Here is a 19,292-nt window from a genome sequence, read left to right on the forward strand (position 1 = left end):
TATTATTTATTACCCATCCTACATGCTGACACATTATTTACTTTCAAGGCAGGTTCTGTTCCTTTATTAGGACACCTTTCCGTCTGTATGTTAAAGGCTCTCCCATCTATTTGCCTAAATAAATCTGTTAGTAATTGTTTAGAAATTGCTCTCTTTGGTTCATATGCTGGGCCTACGTAAGCGGGACAGCAATGCTTCCCAAGCAACGTGTGCAAGTATTAAATGAGCCTCTGTGGTCTAAAAATCAGGTAGAGACTTACTAATAGGCTTTCTTGTGACATTCTCAGTTACTTCTACTTCCATTGATCAGGCACATGCCATTTCCTATGATATTTCAGTACTACTTGTGTCTCAAAACCAGAAAGTGGAAAGGTATGAAAGTATGTGTGGACACAAGCACTGAGTGAAGAAGGGAACAAAATCTGGATGGCCTCTCTAAAAGATTGGACTTGGGTCTGCTCTTATCTTATGCAATCCAGTTTGTCCACTCTTTATATTGTCTGATACAATAGTGTACAAGTTGAAAGCTGTTTTGTATGTATGTGTAGCGTTAGAAATTTGGGCAGCTGCTTGGGTGCTCAAGAATGTGAGTGGTTGACAAGAGCCAGTTGTCAGGCAAAATCTGTGTAAACTTACTCCACCAACTAGCCAGTGAACTTCTTACCTAGGACTTGGGAGTCACAGGAATTCTAGTCTTAGATGCCATTGACTCACCACGTGGCATTGGGCAAGTCAATCAGCTCTGAATGTGTTTTGCACCTGTAAAATATGGCTTACACATACCTAGTTTACCGGGGTACTGCAAGATTTCATGCATATAAAATACCAAGTAAGTGCCAAATATAATATCTTTGAACCTATCTGCTACCCCAGTCATTCTAGAGGACACCAGCCAGCGACTCTCAGTTATCACAAATGGCACACAATTTCAAAGTTTGAATCTGTGCTGTGATTGATTTAACAGCGCTTCATATTGTAATCTATCATATAAAGTAGAGATGATTAAAAAAAAAAAACAGTTTGAAAAAAATCACATCGATTTTTCAAAACAACCATTCTTTTTAATTTAAAAAAAAAGGCAACATTTTGAAATCAAATGTGTAACTTTTGAAATGTTTCAAACAACTCTAAAACTGATTAAAAAAAACTTGAACTTTTTTTTTTATTAAAATGCTTCCTAAAAATATTTTTGGTTGAAAATCAAACTTTTGACAAAAAATTAATTGAAAACTCAAAATCTAGGGAATTTTAACCAACTCTAATAGACTATAGCAGCAGAATGTTAAATTACTTTTTTCAATTTTCTTTTATCCACTACATCATCCCCTGCTTTTGTTATATATTTAAGAACATATTTCTAATTATAGTTGACCAAAGAAAGATTCAATGCATTTAAGGTTAAATAAAATCATTGTCTAACAATACATTTGTTCCTTTAAAAAAATATATACTCTCCCTTTTGAGGCATCATAAATATGTAAATGAGGTCTATTTAGTTACTGCCTGGGGCTATAAACTCACATGCTTGCGGGGAGGGAAGGCAAGAGTTATGTACATAATATTTTCTTTAAAAGGGAGCAGGTCTGTGCCTCAGAAAACACAACAGGCGACGACACTCTCCGTGTGCTGAACAATATAACCAAAGGGTGATGAGAACCGTTCTTTTCATCCTTGTAGATGGAGTTAGCATGTAAAACAGTAGCCTTTTGCTGATTTGTGTGTGTGTGAGAGAGATTTTGTTGTTGTTTTTGAAGGCACCAAGTGAGTTTCCCTCTTCCCCACAACTCTGTTGATGCCCTTTAATCCTGATCAGTGCACCTCCTGCTATCCTTCTGAGCAGAGGCCGCTTAAATCCTGCTATGGTTTGCTAACATTGATATACCAAGAGGCTAGAATGAGACCCAACAAAGTCATTTTCACTTGTGACCTGATACAGCACTTAATAAATAATAGAAGGCTAGTCCCATTTCCCCCTCTGTTGACCTTGCCTTACTTTAAATACTATTATTTTCAAAGTAAGGTAGCACTGCTATTCTTTGTCAGGGTTGCCTCCTCTTTCAAAGAGACAAAAACTAAACCAGAACAGAGCACTCTTATTCCTGAATGAGAGAGTGCACACACAGAGGTCTATTGGTATAACTTTAGTAGTATAATTAATTTTCCTCATGTAGCCCTCAGTACCTTGGCAATTATTCAGCTTTTTATATTCTCTGTGCAATTTCATGTGCATATGGTATTCTTCACTTCCCATCCTAAACTGTTATGTGTTGCTTTGGGCAATGAAACAGCTTCCATGTTACTCTCAGAGGTAGCTGCATGACTGTAGTGGTTTATTTCTGTATGTTGTACCACACTGATTTTTGTAAAACATTTCTGAGATATTTACCGCTCTGAGGGAAAATGGGATTTTGGATAAATGGGAAAGTAATACATAGTTCTCAAGTAGCTGAGATCAACCTTCATTTACATATGTGGTTAACTGGAAGTCAGATGATTGGAGGTGTATTATATACAGTTTATAAATCAATTTGTAAAATTCTTTGCAATCTTCTGGCATGAATGGTACTACATAAATGCAAGTCATTATCATTATCTCTATAGAATCCCCCTGCAGTCTCCCAACCCTACAATGTACTGCCAACAGCACCACAGGAGTTTTCTGTTGTTATTAGCTGACAGCTTCAGTGCCTGGTACATCCAGCCTTGCAGGGGAATCATGTTTTCTGGAGGTCTTGGGCCTGTCCATGTATCTGTTGCCTGGAGTACAGGTGCTTTTCAGATTGGATTCCAAATTCCAATCCACGTGCACATGGTTCTACTGAAGTAAGAGGGTTAATTAAATAATGCCAAAAAAGGCCACTTATCTCTGTTCCAAAATCATCTTAAACACAGCATTTTGATTACTGTCCGGTTAAGAAAAATTCTACCTTTTTAAAAAAAGAGAAATTAAGCCAGTATTTTAAATTTCCTTAGTTATATTAACAACACTTGTGTATGTGTTGGGGGGAATTTTTATAATGTGCTCCTTTTCTTCTATCCAGATAAGTAATTAAAATGCAGATAATGTATTCCAGTTCTTAAGATGGATCGTTGCTGAAGTGGTGTCATGTCTGAGCTAGCTTATCTCATGATAAATACCTTTGCTGTCCACTGAAAGATTAAACGTCATGGCTACTGAGGTTGTTTTGGGGTCTTGTAAGCAGATAAGAATGTGTTACTCATTTTTAATAAAATATATCAATCTGCATTTTCTAAAGGGCCCTTGGACAGCGTCTGCCATCTCGAGAAGGTGGCGCTGGCATATCTAATAATGATACTTGTACAGGAAGCTGGCTTTACCATTCCATGAGTATTATAATTTATTGACAGGAGTGCTTTATTGAACCCTCTTGTGTCTGGAGTGTGGGGATGAAGCGCTTGAGCTGCTGTTGTAAGACCTCATTTAGCTGTCTAGCAGAAAAGATTTCTTTCCCGGAGTCTAATCCGGCAGGAGCCAGGAGAGAGCGTTATCAGTTAGGTACAGAAATCTCAGACGGCTCGGGTGCGTGGGACACACGCGGATGCCATGGTCTGGAATCCATCGTGCTGTGACAGCAATGCATTCAGCATCTCCATGCAGGAGAGCCCAGTTTCCTTTCTGGGGGCTGGGCATTGACACTGAAGGCTTTTAGAGGTGCTGTAATTGAAGGGCTTTAAAGTGCTGTCAGGTGGGAGTGGGAAAGGGTTAGCTTCTCTAGCAGAAAAAGTATTTGAAAAATTCATTCTTTCTTTCATGTGTGTGGAGAGTGAGAAATAGTTCTATCAGGGACAGAGCTTTGATAAACAAAATGGACTGCTAGATGCAATAGGAATGAAATTAGGATTCACAAGGGCAGACATCAGAGTGCAAACTTGGAATCCTGTTGTGCCAGTATAAAGTTTGCAATCATTGAAATACACCATGAGAATGCGTCTTGCAGAATCTGTCCTCACCCCCTGTCATTGGGTGTGAGAAGTCAGCGTATTACAATTTTCTTCTAAGATGGCTATTGCAGTGTTGCAAGGACAGAGGAATCGATATTGGCAAAGACCAGTTTTGTGATACAATATTCACTCCGTGTCCGCTTCAGAGTGTCATGAAAGGGGTTGAGAGAAAGAGGAGGGGGGGGTGTCCACAACTCATCACCCTTGCCTGAGAAATGAGTACTAGAAGAAAGCCTTTAAAACTGTTAAGCCTGTTAAGAACAATTATACATAGCTGGAGCCTGTCACAGTTCTGCTTTTAAACAAATTACAGTGCATACCAGTTGATATTGTGAATTATGGACAGAAATTGCTGGTTGGAATCCAAGTTTCCATCTTTCCAAGCAACTGTTCTGCTGCTAAAGTAAAAGAACAGATAAGGCCAAGAGAGACGCTGTTAAACTCAATCCACAGACAGTACACATGGGCTGTATGGCTCGGTGGCTTACCTACGATTCCACTGCATTTCTGGTGGCCTTGTTACAAGCTTAGTTTTGATTACAATAGTTGAAAGGTCAGAGCAAAATCCCAAGCGGATATATATCGCTGTCTCTAAAATGGATAGGCCATAAGTGGCATAGCTGACACTTCCAGCAGTGAGATGGGCTGGGGTAGAGATAAAAGGGATTTAGGAAACAAAATCCAGAATGAAATGCAGAGGTTACTTGCTATCCCCGTACTTTCCATGTCCCTGACTTGGTCCCTGATCTTAATTCTTTACTTCCATTTCACTACCACTGAAAACCAATTCCGTGCTGCTATATTAATTATTTTGACCAGAGATGCTAATGTGCAGGTGCAGGGTAGCATGAAGCCTGACTCTGACAAGCAGTTAACAAACCTATTTAACTCTGCTGCTCTTGATAGCTGCCATGCACACCGAGCTGCATGTGCAAACATAGCTCAGCAAGCTGAGTGTTGATGGTGGGGCCAATGGATCACGGTTTCGCTGTTTATATCATCATAATTCCTTAGTGTCATTTAGCAGGTGGTGATTTCCTAGTGCTATACCCACGCCAATCAAACTTCTCAACACCTTTTTGAGATGGGAATATGCTGCTCATTTTCCAGATGCATAAAATGAAGCTCAGAGAGTTTGTGGCTTCCCTTAAGTCACACATCAAGTCAGTGACGAAGCTGGGGATAAAAATAGAAGCCAAGCTTTTCAAAAGCAACTAGTAGTTTTTGTTGCTTAATTAGAGACATCTTAAAGATTTTTAGCGTGTACTCTTGCTCAGCACTTTCTGAAAATCAGGCCCCTTTAAGGTATGTCAAGATGGGCACCCAAAATCACCAGTCACTTCTGAAAATCTTGCCTGAGGTCTTGAATCCTAGTCCTGTATTCACTGCCAGCCCCACTCCTTCCGGAACCATTTTTAAGTGACTCAGTTTAATATCAAGACATTCTTATTCTAATTGAAAGTATTGAGATTCAAAGCTTTCCTAACTAATTCTTAGGCACGTATATCTAGGCTCAGTTGAATAATCCCAGTCCTTATTTGCTGGCCATGTAATGGTACAGTGCATCTGATTTACTTGTGAGAGCGAGAGGTACTTTTTCCCATGGAAAGAAGAGGGAGAGTTCTTGTGTCCTTGTCTCCAGCCTTTTCAGTTGAGAAATGTGTTTCAGGGGCTTCTTGGACATTGCGAGCAGCTCTGCTGTTTCATTGTAGGAGCATTTGGTGAAGTAGTTCTGTTAGTTCTTTGTTTAAAAGGAACCTTTGTCCTGGGCTTCACAGAAGCCCCCGTTGGAGTTTGCTGTACCTGCCTAGGTGTCATCATGTGACTTTGGAATGTCATTGTTGAATTTAAAATACAGGGCCTCTGCCTATGAATACCTTGTGGGCCTCCTGACAGCCCCCTTTCCCAAAACCGGAGAAAAAAATCATCCCCAGGAAGGAAGGATAAACCTGTGATGTGTAACATCCATGGTTTCTCTTACAGTAGAGTTGGCAGAAGTGTATGGACTTTGTTTAATGATCTTTCCTGTTCTCTTTATCTTGCAGATTGAGGGATTTTAATGGCTTTCAGGTAGAAGCCAAGTGGAGACAATCAAAATGAATTCTATGGACAGGCACATACAGCAGACCAATGACCGGTTGCAGTGCATAAAACAGGTAAGCTGAAACTGGAGATCACTGCTACCAGTAAAGCTACAGCTGCCGTTGCATTGTGTGGCATGGCATGGCATGGCATATGCTGCTTTCAGAGCCTATATAATGATGATCATCTTTGCGTTTTTCTAAAGGGAATGGGGGAAACATTCTAATCTGTCTGAGCAGACAAATGTCTCCTGCAGGAATCACCACATAAGCCTCAGAACCAAACCTTTCAAACTCACCATTCCAGAGCGTCGTGTGCTTGGGTTTAATCAATTTGCTCCTCCGAAGCAGAGAGCAGTGAGCAAACCAAATGAACGAGTTCATATTTAGTAGAGGCTTGTTCTTAATGTGCGGTTTTAAAAAATATTTCTGACTAAATAACAACTAATTTGAAATTCAGGACCTGGAGACAGCGGTTGAATTTTCATAAGCATCTAAGCTCCATGTTTAAAAAATGACGTAGGCACCTAAGAGCCTAAGTTTCATTGAAAGTCAATGGGATTTAGGCTCACTCCCATTGCTTTCAATGTGAATTAGGACTTTTGGGGATCTGAGCCCTAAATGCCTAAGTCACTTTTGAAAATGGAAATTAGGCTCCAAAATCCCTTTGGAGCATTTGAAAATGTTGCTATCACTGCATTACTGGGAGAGGTAAGTAGTAGTTCCAAATGCTTGTCCAACTGATTGAAACTACAGCCGTGATAGCGGAATAAGCTGACACTCTCTCTGCCTGCCTACTCCACCTTGTGTGCTGTGCTGCCTGACTCTCGACCTCCAGCTGCATACTTCCTCTAACCGGAATCTGTCGCTGGGGGTGGGTGATGGTGGGGGTGTAAATTCTCAATTTGACATGAGGATAAAGGTTGCTGTGTTTTACTTCCAGCCAGTACTAATAGGCACCCCCCACGTTGCCGTCTACAAATGTATTTGGGAGATCTCTTAACCCAACTGGATCCATGAGATGAACTCTGAAATATCACTCATTAGGGCTGGATGAAATGTTCTGAATTTTTGTTTCAGTGAAATTTAAAATTACAACTGAAAAAGGGACACATTTTTCACACAATTTTTCACGGTTTTCCTCCTTTTTTGACCAGTTCACCTCTCCTTCTACTTCCTGAACAATTTGGACCATGATGTCCCAGAGACCAGTAGAGATGATTTGCTTGCATTTTTTTAAGATCTACAGAGCAGGGTCTGTCTCTGTTATATGTTTATAGAGTGCCAGCACGATGGGGTTTGAACCTAGGTACTACTGTGATATAAACAATTATATAAGGACCTCAGGTTAATGTGTGTGTTAACCTGTGTGAAATCTTGCCCAAACAACATAAATATATATATAGAAATTCATCACATTTTGGGCCTTCCTCCCCTCATAACTTTCTGTTGCACAGTGGAATGAGAATTTAGTACCTAAATTAAATCCTCATTTGAAGCTCAGTTTAAAGTGAGAACAAACGATGGTATATTGGCTACATCTAGACGTCTGAAACTTCTTCTTTTGTTGCTTTTATCTGCTCCCTGGCTTTAGAAATAGCCACCATTGTATAGTGTCACACTGTGAAGCACTATCTGGTATGTGGAGGTTAGTGGAGGATTATGTTTTTTAAGTTAGAGGATTTTTTGTTTTGTTTTGTGCAAATCAATTATTTTAAAGCAGCTGGATGCTTTTGATTCTGAAAGTTTGTTTATTTGCTAGTTTGGTGTTGCTGATGTGATGAGCTGAAAACAGCTGCTTTTGGGAAGGTTAGAAGATTGTCTAAAACAGCTGATTCTTTTCTTCTAATTCTTTATAAGAGCAGACACTGGACAAATCAAATGAGTCTGGTTCATGGATTTCAGTTGGTCCAAATCCAGTCCAGGTCAGGTGACCTAAAAGTTACCATCTCATGGTTCTACAGCAGCCCAAGTGAAATTAAGTTGTGGGGGCTGAGCCTCGCTCCTCGGGGATAAGTATCCACAATCCAAAAAATCAATCTTGTTTGGCACTAATTGGCCTGCTTCCTGACAGTCCCAGCAGAGAGGCCAAGAGCAGGTGGAGCATGGAGAGCAACCTTGCAGGTAACGTTGAGAGAGACAGATGGGGCCAGATGGAAGATACTGCATATTCCATGGGTAAATGAAGGGTCTCTTTCTCCAGAGGTGCCAGCCTTTCATATGCACAGAGTTCACCTATATTTTTTGTAATAATCGAAGGCAAAACACAGTGAAGCTTTCTCAAAAGAACAGTTTCTGGCTGCATAGTGGTTACTTTGGTCAGTTAAACCATTAATACTGCATCCAATACTGCTGCTTTGATTTGATTATCTACCCTGTGTGTCTATGAAACAATTCAGTGAGCAGGAAGAGGAGGAAGGAAGGAAAGCCAGACTGCCCCAGCATTCCTAGGACAGTCCCAGTTTTGTTTGGAAGCTTCCAAACAGCTTGGAGGCTGCCAGGAAGACGCGTTAATGGGAGGCTTTCAGCGTTCAGTTTCTGTTGGTTAGGGAATGGGGCCATAGCCCTGCAAACCCAGTGATTTTGTTCTGCAAGGCACAAGAAGGACAAACCTGAAAGGGAGGCAGCCCCATCACCTCCTACAATGCACCACCTCTTACAAAAGGAGGGAGTAGAAGAGACCAGCTATCTAAATCTGAACATGGTTTGCTTATTTACCCTCACCCACTAACAACTGTTGCCTGGCAAGCCAACAGCTGAACGCAGGGAACGCGCACACTTTAGCTCCACAGCAGAGTCTTCTTTACTTTGGGTTTTGTTTATATTGAGTAATATTTTTTTCCTCGAAAAGGTTAGCCTAAAAATAGCCCCTTAGTTTTTCACAGTTTTAGTAATGGCAACTTTAAAATCCTGTACAATGTCTTTTATTACAATGGAAAAAGATCACATAAACTGACACCACCCTACTGGCTCAGGGCTGGGAATTTTTGGCCCATGCATTTGTAAATGTCCTCGTGATATTAACAGAGTCCTTGTTTGAAAATGTTAACTGGGTTTGCTTGTACTTTGGCCCAGATCCCCAGATGGTGTAAATCTGTGGAGTGATACTTCACTCACTCCACCCCACCCTCACCACCACCTCGTAAACAAAAAGTAACATTGCCCATTTCTCCTAGAAAGATGTCTACTTTGCTAGATTGTTAGCGCATCAGGAGCATGAAAGACAATGCAAAGGAAAAAAAAAAAAGGCATCAAAAATCTTTCCTTGGCGTCCAGTGTCTACACATTTTATAACCTTGCTGGCAGCTAGTGGTCCATGCAACCAGACAGAGAACTGTCTGCTGCACTCCCTGCCCCTCACCCCAACCTCTGAGAAACATTATAAATGGTAATCCCTGTGCCTCTTTAACTGGATCAGGTTACAACAGAGGGTCAGCACAGGTTTCTTTCTTCCCAGCTCTCCCAGTCTCTGAGACTCAGACAATATCCTTTTCTGACTCCACTGACTCCTGTTTCAGGATCAAAGTTGTAATTTTCTCTTTCTTTGTGCTTTTTTGCATTTTAAAATAAGAAACAAAAACCTGTATATTGATCCGCTAGCGAGGAAATGAGGTGTATGAATAACAAAAAATGTTTCAGAATAGATAAAAGAGGACAAACAGAAGAGGAGGAAATATATTAGCTCTTAAAAAAATATTAGCAGCCTTCTGTGAAACTACAGCAGCTTGTGTGGTCTCTCTGCATGAATACTATAGCATACATGGGGGTATGGTCTCTAAAAATCAAGGATACACTTTCCCCCCCAGTATTTAGTAGAAAAACTGAAGTGATATTCTTCCCTTGAAACATGCAGTTAGTGCACCATGACACAAAGGAGAGCTGTGCGTGAACTGAGTGGGGAATAGACCTTTGTTACATTTTTACATGTTTGTTTAAACCAAGTGCTTATCAAAGGTGCAGGACTGATCGCCCCTGCAAGCTGATGTGCTCTGTTTATTCACGGAAGGCTTACAGCACAGACAGTTCCCCCACACCATCTGGCTAATATAGCTTAGCCCTTACCTGCTCTGTCCGTGCAGGGCTGAGAAAGTAGTTTAGTCTCCAGGCTCTGTTCGGTCCTCTGCTGGGACTGCCCAAAGAGAGCTCAACATGGGGGTATGCTTTGGAAGGCAACCAAGTAGCCTTATTCACACTGGTCACTTACAGCAACTGCCCAACTGGGCTGGATGTGAGCTAGCCACCAGGAGAATAATAATAATAATAATAATAAAAGACTGACTGTATATCTCATGATCAGTGTGCCCCAGCAATCCTATCATCCCCACTGTATTATTTGCTTTTTTACACATTCCTCATAATACTCTTGTGATACTTCAGCCAAGTAAATAACGACTTGAGTCATAGCATCTGTTATTTTTCTTATGCAGTACAAGTAAATTCCAGGCCTCCTGCAAAGTCATTGGATTGGGTGACCCTGTGGCCTTAACAATATCTAGATCCTAACGGCAGAGCTGCCCCAACCCTGAGACTTCCTGGCTGCTCAGTTCTGCTTTCTGAACTGGCTCTATGTGCATGCAGCTTTTTATGACTTTTGTGAAACTCTGCAAGTGAGGAAGGCCAGAAAAAATTACAAGGACATCACCCCTTTCAAAATACACATGATATCTTGATTCTGGACTGAGAACGGACTTTGTATTGGATATTAAAAGCTGTGTTGAAATAGCCACATTTATTTCCAGTAATAGGTTAAAGGAAGTACCTGGAGGTTCTCTGGTGTCTGGGGTATTTTGTTGCGGTGGGAGCGGAGAGTGCCGTTTCCGCTGCATGTGTCATGTTACATCAGGGTGCACTGAGCGATGTGAACCCAACATAATGGGAGGCACACGTCACATTGCTGATTTCTAGAAACGGACTGGCATTTCTTCCTTTTTTCCTCAAGAAGGAGCTTGCTGAATTGCTGTGGGTTGAATGCTTTTATACTGCCTGGCTGGCCATTCAGCAGATGTGTGCTAAAATGCCTAATTTTTATGTGTTTGTGTTGTTTTTTGTTCTTTCTGAGATTGCAAACTAACCTTGGAAACAGCCTTTTTCTTTCTCTGCTTTCAGTGCTTGAATTTTTTTTTTTTTTTTTTTTGTAACTTGCCATTTGGTGGAAAGCTGGATTCTTCACATATTTGTATAACTTCTGATAGCATGAAAATCCTGAAAGCATTTAGAAAAAACCTTCCTACTTTCCAAAACCTCATGTTGGAGATTCATGTTGGTGTTCACAACTCTTAAGCATAAAAGCACTGCACTACTAACATATTTGTTCATAGTGTTTAGTATGGACTTGTGTGGGTTAATGGTGTAAAGGTTGTAATGGCAAGTTACATAATTAATTAATTTTGAAGATTAATGGCACTTTGCTATAGAGAATATTTGGGCAGTAACACCTTCTTATTAGTGGTTGTAGTTCCATATGGCTACTGCTGGTTTCTTATTTTTTTTTTAGTATCAAATTATCCAATAGCTTATGCCAATAAAGATAAGGGTGTGAAAGGTCCTTTCTTCACCTTAAAAAAAAAAAAAAAAAAAAAAAGCAGGCAGCTAAAAGTTGTGCTTGTTACAGATTATTGGGTGTCAGTTCATAAAAAATGCCCTATCTCTCTTGCTTCTGTTTTTTCTGAGGCCTGTACAATTACAAATTCTTCATCGGCTTTTCTCTTCAATCCATTAGAACATTGCCTTGCCATGGGTAAATATGTTTAGGAAAAGAGCTGCTATTCTGGCTTCTCAAGACCATTTATAGATTTATCAGTCAACATTCATACCATCTTTGATCCTTCAGCTTGATAGGCTGTCCTGATGTGGGCAGGCAGGATGTGAGGGAAAGAGAAAAGATGTGGAGTGCTAAAAACAGGCTGGGGGAGGAAACATACCCCTTATACCCACATTTGTGTCAAAGGCAGAATTTGGGTGGCTTGTTACTTGAGAATTGGCTGGATTTACAAAAGGTGCAGCCTCTTGAATATGATCCTTTTTATCTGTTTGAGCTGGGCTAATGTTGAGTATACATATCCCCACCATCCCAAATTCTATCAATTGCCTTATTGTAGCACCTGTTTCTCAGGGATGAGTGATTTTTCCGTAGAAGGAATGTACTCTCTCTCTCTCTGAACTTTTAATTAAATCTTTAAAGTCTACAATATCAGGAAGAATTTTACTCTTCCAGGTAACCACGTCATCTGACCTAGTGCTACAAATGGCATAAGCTTTTCATAGGTAAATAAAGGATATCATTTTAACAATATTGAAGATCCACAAGGCTTGGGGTCAAACATGCACATGGAATTCTTTGATTAGCAACTGGCCTTCACTCTGCAATGAATACGTGTTACAGCTTGTAGCACGTCCTCTGCCTTTTGACATCCCATTTTTGGCTCGTTCCTCAAGTTGACTATCTTCACAGGAGCAAGGTTCTGCTTATTTCCTTTCGTACATTTATACATTTTGGTACAGTAATGAAGCCATGTTCTGCAGACAATGGGTGCAATTAATGTATTATCCATTGGCAGCTAGATTAGATTAGACCTGTTCAAAAAATGGTGAGGAAGAGATAAATATGGAATAATTTTTTTCTTCCAGATTTTCTTACCATCTCTGTTTGAGCACCCCGGTCCTTCAATTTCACACATCTCTGCAATTTAAACTGAAGGAGATCTCTGTTGTTGCTGGTGGGATGCACTCCTTATCCCCTCTGTACACCAGACATGAAGGGCCATTATCATTTGTTAATGTGTAGTGCACCAAGACAACACGTTGTGATAGTGAATGCAGTTTCAGAATGTTGGTTAAGCCACACAGAAGCATGTGCGGATGTGTTGGGGCAAAGGACATGCTGGGGTTTTGAAAATCAGTAATTCCAAAGAGATTTGATTTTCAAAAAGGAACACAAGTTTTCACCATTTTTATGCATCTTCAAACTGGAGGTTATGTTTGAGCCTTCAGCTGCACTGGGGTATGTTGGTTGTTTACTACGTTGGCCTTTGTTTTTCCTCTATGCCAACTGGGTATGCACTATCTATCATGCAAATGATTAGTGTACCTGACTCAGCTCTTTGGGTGAGGGAGCCAGTTGTCCAGCTATGGGATATATCCTGCTTGCTTGGTGAGAAGTTAGCTTGATTTCCATCTACTTAGTGGTTCAAACCCAGTCAATGTATGAATTTTGGAAGTTTGTAAATGTGTTACGTTGTTGCTGTTAATAATGGGTATGATGGGCCATTCCAATATATAGATGGCAACCTACTAACATTGTACTGGTCAGATTTTTAAAAACACATAATTGACGGGATCCTAAGTCTTATTTTCAGCAGTTACTTAAGTACTTAGAAGCTGAAAGAGACTTAGGCCTCTAAGTGCCTATAGCACGTTTGGAAATGGGACTTAGGGCCAGATTTTTAAAGATGCAAATAGGTGCCAAGTGGGATTTTCAAAAACGCCTAATACTGATTTCGTTTTAGGTGCCTGAATACCTTTCAAATGGGCCGGTAGACCTCTGTGTCACTAAGGCACTTTGGAAAAATGTTACCCTAGGTCCCTTTTTGCTCCGGCAAATCCCCAGATGTATGTAAGTTTCCACAGATGCTTATTGGTAGTCCGTTCTGAGGGCATGTCTGCATGGAGAGTTAGTGCACTGTACGCTGGGGTGTAAATCTGCAGCACTCTAACCTGCTGCGCATGTGCACCAAAAATTCCATAGTGTGCTTTGACCTAGCAAAGTCCACATGGCCAGTTAATGCCTGGCAGGCCACAGTGCTGCAGATTTACACCTGACCTTGCCCTGAGCTAACTCTCCATACAGACAAGCACTGAGAAAAGTCTCCTATCAGCCTTGACATTCTGCTGTGCTGAGGAGGAGGGAAGAAGCTTTCATGATGTCAATGGAAGTAACTTATTTTCCATAAGGTTCTTTAAATGTTGGATAAAGGCAGGGGGAAGGCACTGTTATTTCCAAGCAGACATAATGGTCATTTACATTAACAGCTCCATAGCACAATGGAGCTTTTCTTCCTTCGCTGATTAGGGCTAGCTGCCAGAGATCATCCCGCCCTCCTCCCTGCATTTGAGCTGCTTGATTTCTAACTGAAAAAGAAGCTGAAATGACCTGCCCTCCTCCCGCAAATGCATAAAACACAGAAGTAGTGGAGTAAGGAAGGGAGAAGGGTGATTTCCTTGGGGGATGGTCACTTCCTGTTTGGATGAACTGGTTACAGAAGCAGTGGGGGAGATAGTGCTGCTGAGACGTTGACTTCTGACAGCAGATGGTTTTTTTGGGGGTGGGATTCTGTGTCCTTAGCTGTCTCATTAATTACCTACAAAGAGGTACAGTTCTGCTGCTCTGAGTGTTTGGCGATTCCTGGTTTTCCTCTTGCCTTTCTTGCTATTTGTGGGAAGCATCATGGCTCCCAAGAAGAGAGTCAATAGGGCTCCTCAGGAATCTGAGATCAGAGCTTTGGCGGTTTCTCCAGGTACAAAGTTATTGCTCCAGCAGTCTAGACTTGCTGAGACCGGAGTCGGAGTCAGAGTGACAACTTCCTATCCCTTCTTGGTCAGTCTCTCACAGCCAGATAACGAGGAGGAGGTGATACTACAAACAATTCAAGCATTGGAGCAGTGCATTGGACAGGTAATATTGGATAGCCCGGATAGCTTCGTAAACAAGTATTTTTTTTAACTTGAAATTAAAGCCAGAGGATAGAAATGAGGGAGCAACTAAAAGGAGAGCATCGTTTGATGACTGAACAGGAGATGAGGGTTTTTTAGGGGCATATTGCAACAGGGCCAGCCCTCAGGCACAAGTAACTGAGGAGACCTCCAGGTGTCATGGTCTTCAGGGACACCCTGCATTCCTGTTCTGACTCAGGAACTCCAAGGCCAGCCTGATTTCCCCTTTGGCAGCAGGATTGGAAGCCAGAGGACGTCTCAACAGTCAATTTCCTACCCCTGGCTGAAAGCAGAAGTAAGATTGAGAAGCAACAGCTCAGTGCCTGCTAGAACTTTAATTAAAGACAATTTTTCATTTCACTTCAAAAGTGAGTGTCTGAAATGAATCCTGAAAGTGGTTTTTTTTTTAGTATGATGCTTGCTGGCACACTTAGGTGGTGTAGAAGGCCAGGATCACAAATTATTTATTACTCTGTTTTGAAGCAGCTCTACACTGAAAACTGTAAACACAGATGATAATGGGCAAAATCTATAGGACTGTAACTAAAAGAGCCCTGTCTGTTGGAGGTGCAGAAAGAGTAGACCAGACAGGGCATATGCCTACAAATGTGAGTGTTCCTGTCTGGTATTGCTGGCTGCGAAACATTTTCCCCTTCAGAATTATTAGCCCTATTTTTTCCAGAATGGGGATAGGGATAAACAAGAAGAGGAGAAGAAAGAAGCTTAGAATCTAGGTTACAGGAAACTGGATGGCAAGCATTGTTCCTGGAAATTAAGGACACTTAGTAGTTCTATGGGGTATTTGACTTCTGATTGTGATCAAACAAAAACGTTTTTAAATATTTGTTCAGGGTTTCATGAAAAGGAGATAGATTACTTTTTAAAGACTAAATCGAACTCTGAACAGCTCCTGCAATGCCAATTACAAAAATTCTTCCTGAAACTGGAATAGACATTAATGATAAAAAGGTTCTGAGTTATAAATCTAGTATTCCTGGGGCCCCTCACAACAACCTGTTGAAACAGTCACCCAATATGTGATCATAATGTGAGAAATTAGGGTACATTTATCAGATTATGATTTGGAACAAATTTTGAACATTCAGAAGTCTTGTGTTCTTTCTCAGGGTAATCATAACTGAATGCTCCTTCATATTGGAAATAGTAAAATTGTTATTGGCAATGGAACTTTAATCTCTAGTGTAAATTGTAGACTTCAGGTTGGCTATTTGAAGCAATTAAGAAGTTAATCAATTACATGCACCTCCTCCCACGCGTGCCCATTCCTAAAAACAACCCAGAGACTTTCTGAATACAGGTTTATATTTATTTCCATGAATACTTGCTTAGGAATACAGAAAAATCATTCCCATACTGACATTTATGTATGAATTTGAAATAAGTTAATAATGTTTAACTTGCTGATGTGTGCCAGTCGGAGTAGGACGTGTTTGGATGCGTGTCTGCTTACAGTGGCATCAGTTCATGTTATCTTTTTGAATATTCATTTGAAGATTTTCTCTATATGGATTTTGAGATTAAAACAATAAAGCTAAAACACTGAAATACACGGAAGACAGATGATAAAGAAATATTTTAAAGTGTTTAGTAAATGAGTAAAAAAAAAAAATTTTAAAGTACATGTCAAACCCAATACAGTATACATAATTTGACTGTTTGCTGAGGATTTCTTATAGTTTTTCAAGGAAATTACTGCTCTTATGCCACTAGAATTGAGAAAATAGAGTAAAAATTGAATTTCTTCCATTGGAAAGAACAAGGAAATTAGAGTCAGTACATCTGCTTTCTCTTGCCAACTCTGTTCTTGGCTACCCTTGTGCTACTGGGCAACTCACTTAATATCCCAGTGCCTCAGCTTTTGGAATAATACAGAAATGATACTTTCCTACCATGCTTGGGGTATTGTGACCTTCATTGATGTCTTTAGATCTCTTTGAGATCCTCCCGTGGAAGATGCTATAAAATTACTTATCAATTGTATTTAGCACTTGTCTGTAGCAATCTATTTTCAAAGAACTGTTCAGACATTACTTGTGAATAAACTCAGATAATTCAAAAGGCTGTCATTTCGGTTTCAAATTATATAATTATTCCTAATGTGGAATTTTTCCGGTGAAGGACCCTACTGACCTGTTGTCTCCACATAGTCTACTTTAAATACATTATGCAAGTAGCTTCATGTAAACGAGACAAATAAAATCCATTAACAACTTTATCTGAAGTAAAGGTTTGGAGTGTCATCCACATAGAGCAACCTGGTGTATTTCTGAGGGATAGATACTTTGAGAATAGTAATTCAGAAACATGTTGAGATATTTAAAAACTGAAACTGCCTTGCTAGATGGCACAGGCATTGCAGATGGACATTCCTGTATCATTAAATTAGTCCTTGGCTAAAGAGCCCCAATACCTTTGCTGTGGTTTTCTTTGCGTAAAGCCTCTGGCAAACCAGAGTGATCAATATACAGTATTTACCTACCCAGCAATAGAAGGGGCTAAATGTTTGACTCCCCCACTCATAGTGTTATATTTTATTACAACCTTTTATATTGGAGATCAAATGGAGGAGAAGGGGGAGAGACATGTATAAAGTCCAGTATGAGTGCAAATGTTTTCGTGACATTTCATTAAATTTCACAATAGCCAGCATCTCAAAGATCTAAATGGCTTGGGATCTGCCTACTTGAGAGACCATGCCTTTTCCCATATCACTGTTCTGCAGTCGAGATCAGCAAAGGTGCTGTAGCTTGTTGCCCAGGCACCGGCGTCAGACAGAGGATGCTAGTGAAGAGTGTGTTCTCTTTGAAAGCCCATTCGTTCTGGAACTCACTCCTCTACCCCTCCTGCTCCAAAACTGCTTCAAATTTGTGGGATTCTGCAAAATCTTACATAATTAATAGGAGCTGCTGAAGCTTTGGGTGGAATAGGAAGGGGCAGTATAGTTTGCTGTGTATTTTCTTGTTGGTATGTGAACTTATGAGTGATATGAGTGACTGTACATTTAATTTTTGTTGGGGCACCTAGAACTCATGTACAGGCATTGATTTTTAATATATTTTGAATGTAAATGTGTAAGTATACATGAAGTTCTCCAGCAGTGCTATAATACCCAATACTAGTGCTTTGTGCTAGCACATGTGAATTAGGTGAAGGTGGCCAGAAAATGAAACTGACCAGTCCAGTTTCATTCTCTGAGATGAGTGGAGTGCACCAGTTAGGCAAACTGGATTTCATAATATTCTTGGTTTTAGTAATAACCTTAGGCAGTGATGCTCAGACGTGAAGATATGAAGAACCACATAATCATTACAAAGGGTCCTGAAGTGCCACCAAAAAACTGTGCCAGGAGATACTGAAGCTTTATGTCATTATGCCTGGTCGTGAAAATATGATTAAAGATGCAATTTGATAACTATGCTCTAATTATCTTGAACCTCTAATTATCTTGTGGCTTCTTGCTTCTCTTTTGCTCGCCACATTCTGCCCCTCCCAGGGATGTTGGGAAGGAAGGATGATACTTTTCTCCTCTCTGAAGGAAAGAGCAGTGTCCAATAATGATAATCTAGATGTTTGGCATTTTCTATGGGGCCTTAAGTGACGGGGAGTATTCTTGTGATTGACATCTCTCTTTTTCCATTTTAGAATAGCCAGAAAGGGAAGCCCAAATCAGGCCTCCCTTATGTGTACCACTCGGATCTGAGAGCTCCAGGTTGAGTGTTATCATTCCTCAGGTGGTGACGGTGACATGGCTAAAGACCGGACTGGTGAATGTTGTTGTAACTGAATATATGCATTGCTATTGAGCAAAATGAGCTGTTGACACTGACTAAAGTGAGTCTGTTTTCCCTGCTGGCTATGAGCGTGGGACACCAGGCGGTCTTAAACCACAAAGACACATTGGCCTGCTTGGCAGAACAGAACATAGTGCAACACGACCGGATAATTTTTGTTATAAAGAAAGTGCATTTGTTATTTTCTTCTTTAATAGGAGACAAAGGTTCTATTGGAAATATTCAAAGTGTACTGCAGCTATTTTTATACTAAGCATATAACCCAGATATAATTCTGGTCAGTGAGTGTACTGCAGCTATTTATATACTAAGCATATAACCCAGATGTAATTCTGGTCAGCAAAGTCAAACAGTAATCCTCATTTCTGCTCTTTTAGCTTCTGCCACTGGTTTTCGAGAACAGGCTCATGATGAATATACCACTGACACATAACCTGGCTTTTTAAACTAGGTGCACAGGGTGGAGTTGCCCCCAGACACACATCATTCCCATCCATCCCAACCCAAAAGCAAATCTTGTAATCTAAACTAAAGGACCAAGACAGCAAAGTGGCTTAGCTGGCGTCGCTGCAGGTCTCGACCCTATTTAAATTTGAAAAATGAATTGGATAAATTCTGGAATCAATTCTAAAAACATCTGCATATCACTGCGAGTGTGGCCTTTGTTTTGCAAGTGATTCCTTGCCCACAGGAGCAATGTTCTAATGGGAGTAATATCTTTAACATG

At 40.5% G+C, this 19,292-nt stretch overlaps 1 protein-coding gene across 13 annotated transcripts in view; it reads left to right on the forward strand.

Moving 5' to 3' along the window:
* Positions 1-19,292, forward strand: part of ZMIZ1 (zinc finger MIZ-type containing 1) — a 482,416-nt gene that overhangs the window by 256,091 nt on the left and 207,033 nt on the right. For all 13 annotated transcript variants that reach the window (XM_067539605.1, XM_067539685.1, XM_067539667.1 and 10 more), the window contains one exon: positions 6,009-6,119. In XM_067539605.1, coding sequence (XP_067395706.1) covers positions 6,060-6,119 — 60 coding nt within the window. In that variant the 5' untranslated portion in view covers positions 6,009-6,059. The remainder of the gene's footprint in view (positions 1-6,008; positions 6,120-19,292) is intronic.

The sequence above is a fragment of the Emydura macquarii genome, unplaced genomic scaffold (assembly GCF_026122565.2).
Source record: "Emydura macquarii macquarii isolate MOO-44397 ecotype Brisbane River unplaced genomic scaffold, CSIRO-AGI_Emac_v2 contig_67, whole genome shotgun sequence".
In the NCBI taxonomy this organism is placed as follows: Eukaryota; Metazoa; Chordata; order Testudines; family Chelidae; genus Emydura; species Emydura macquarii.